This window comes from Seriola lalandi, unplaced genomic scaffold (genome assembly GCF_002814215.2).
Source record: "Seriola lalandi dorsalis isolate HSWRI2012SDOR001 ecotype SW California unplaced genomic scaffold, Sedor1 jcf7180002050495, whole genome shotgun sequence".
NCBI lineage: Eukaryota > Metazoa > Chordata > Actinopteri > Carangiformes > Carangidae > Seriola > Seriola lalandi.
The window spans coordinates 4,684-6,543 of NW_019521048.1; the positions used below are offsets into that span (position 1 = coordinate 4,684).

Below are 1,860 nucleotides of genomic sequence, written 5' to 3' on the forward strand. Positions count from 1 at the left end.
TGAGCACAAACCTTCTTCTTCTTCAGCAGCAGGCTGCACACTCACTGAGAACATTCACAAAGCATGAAAATCCTTGAATTGGAACATGAAAAAATACAAGCTTCATTCTGACCACATTTGCAGTTTTGAATGTGTCTGCTGACAAACATTTTGTCTGAATGTGTTTTTCTGAACGCAGCTGCTGATCCTCCAGTTCTGCTCCCTGCCTCCATGAAGACCCAACAGGTCTGTGACATGTTCCATATGGTATTTAAACCTTTTTAAGTCCTGAACAAAGAACATTTCTGTAGGTCTGAAGAACATTTCAAGTCAGTCTGCATCTCTATGATCTTCTTTTGACAAACACATGGAGAGTAAACATCATATCAGTTGAAGCTGAATATGAACAAGCGAAAATCTGCAGTGAGCCAACAGGTCAGGGTCCACTGTGATGAAGCTGCTCAGATTCAGGGATAAAGAAGAAACTCTGAAGACAGGGAAAAACTTAAGGCAGCAGGATTTTCCTTAACGAGGATTTTACAGAATGTGTGACGAGGGACAGACGAGCCTGAACTGGAAAGAAACTTCTACTCTTGCTATCTCAAGACAGAAGACAGGATATTTCTGTAACATGGCCCCAGTAGAGGTTTTTGCTCAGCTGTGTTTAATAATCAATAATCAACAATCAAAACATGGCTGCAGGTAACATGCAGCCTAAATGAAGACTGATTTAAGAGGGAACGTTGAGGTCCCTGAATATGCAATGATTTACATATGCATATTCTATCCCATTCTATTCTAAACTCTGACATCAGGTGGATGCTGCTGCAGGAGGCTGAAGCCTTTACCTGGCAGATAAAAGGTACGTTTCCAGACGTCTCTCCTCTTCTTGTCTTGGACCGTCACAGTCACTTTCTTGGGGTTCGACGTCAAGAAAACCTCAAATGTTGGATGGAAATTTGCTCCATACCTTGAGTGAAACTGCATGCACTGAAAACCAGGGAGAAACATGTTATTTTCAAACCTGTTGTAAAATGTTCACCTAATACTTCTAAATTGTGAATCCATTTTCAACATTCAACCATTAATAACCCTTAAAGTGTGTGAGACTCACCTCAGGCTGTATTTCTACATCCTCAGGTTCACAGTGGACACTGTAAGTTTGACCCATGCTCAGTTTACAGTCAGCAGAGATCTTGATGTTTTCAGCATCTCCTTGTTGGGCGGCAACCTTCAGCACCAGCACATTTTTATTATGGTTTGAATGCTCAAAGAGTCAAGGCTTTATCTTTTATCTATTCAGCACTTTTAAAAATGACAAACGTTGACCAAAGCTTTAAAGATACCGATGGAGATAAAATATCAAGATTTAATCTGTACTTTAAAGACAACAGTGAGGTTATCTCTACGCCTTTCATTTTGGACTCATTTAGGCCACTGTTTACGCCATCTGGTGGAAGTATGATGAATGACACTGGCAGACAGAAATGCATACTTATAGAGAACCCAGAAAAAAACCCTTAAGTCCAACAAGCATAGCTTTACCTCTGACACAGGGATGTTGTCCTGCAGCAGAAATACATCCAGTACCGGAGGCCATGGATCTGGAGGTCGGACAAACAGCAGGACTTGTCCGTTTACTGGCAGTTTGATGTTCAGAAACCGTTTCACTGTATCCCAGACCAGGCCAAAGGCAGAGAGGTGAGGGACCTTCACCACCACATGAGTGTCCGTGACCTCCAGCGGCTCCAAGATGCTCAGTCCATCATCACTGATGTGGACGACAGACAGCAGGCCTTCATAACGCAACGCTGTGAAAACACACAGCTGTTAATCTGCTGAATCCAAACCCAAATCCTTTCTTACCATTTGAGTTCAGAT

General features: G+C 42.3%; 2 protein-coding genes across 2 annotated transcripts in view; both read right to left on the reverse strand.

The window, feature by feature from the left end:
- Positions 1 to 5: 5 nt before the first annotated feature.
- On the reverse strand, positions 6 to 1,809 carry LOC111649352 (uncharacterized; the record flags this gene model as incomplete). Its single annotated transcript, XM_087171952.1, has 4 exons — positions 6 to 44; positions 828 to 969; positions 1,094 to 1,210; positions 1,525 to 1,809. Coding segments are annotated over 4 exons (583 nt in total), but the record flags the coding sequence as incomplete, so codon positions are not given.
- Positions 1,810 to 1,860, reverse strand: part of LOC111649353 (uncharacterized) — a 7,007-nt gene continuing 6,956 nt past the window's right edge. The window contains exon 14 of the mRNA XM_087171953.1: positions 1,810 to 1,817. Within this exon, the coding sequence (XP_087028079.1) occupies positions 1,810 to 1,817 (8 nt within the window). The remainder of the gene's footprint in view (positions 1,818 to 1,860) is intronic.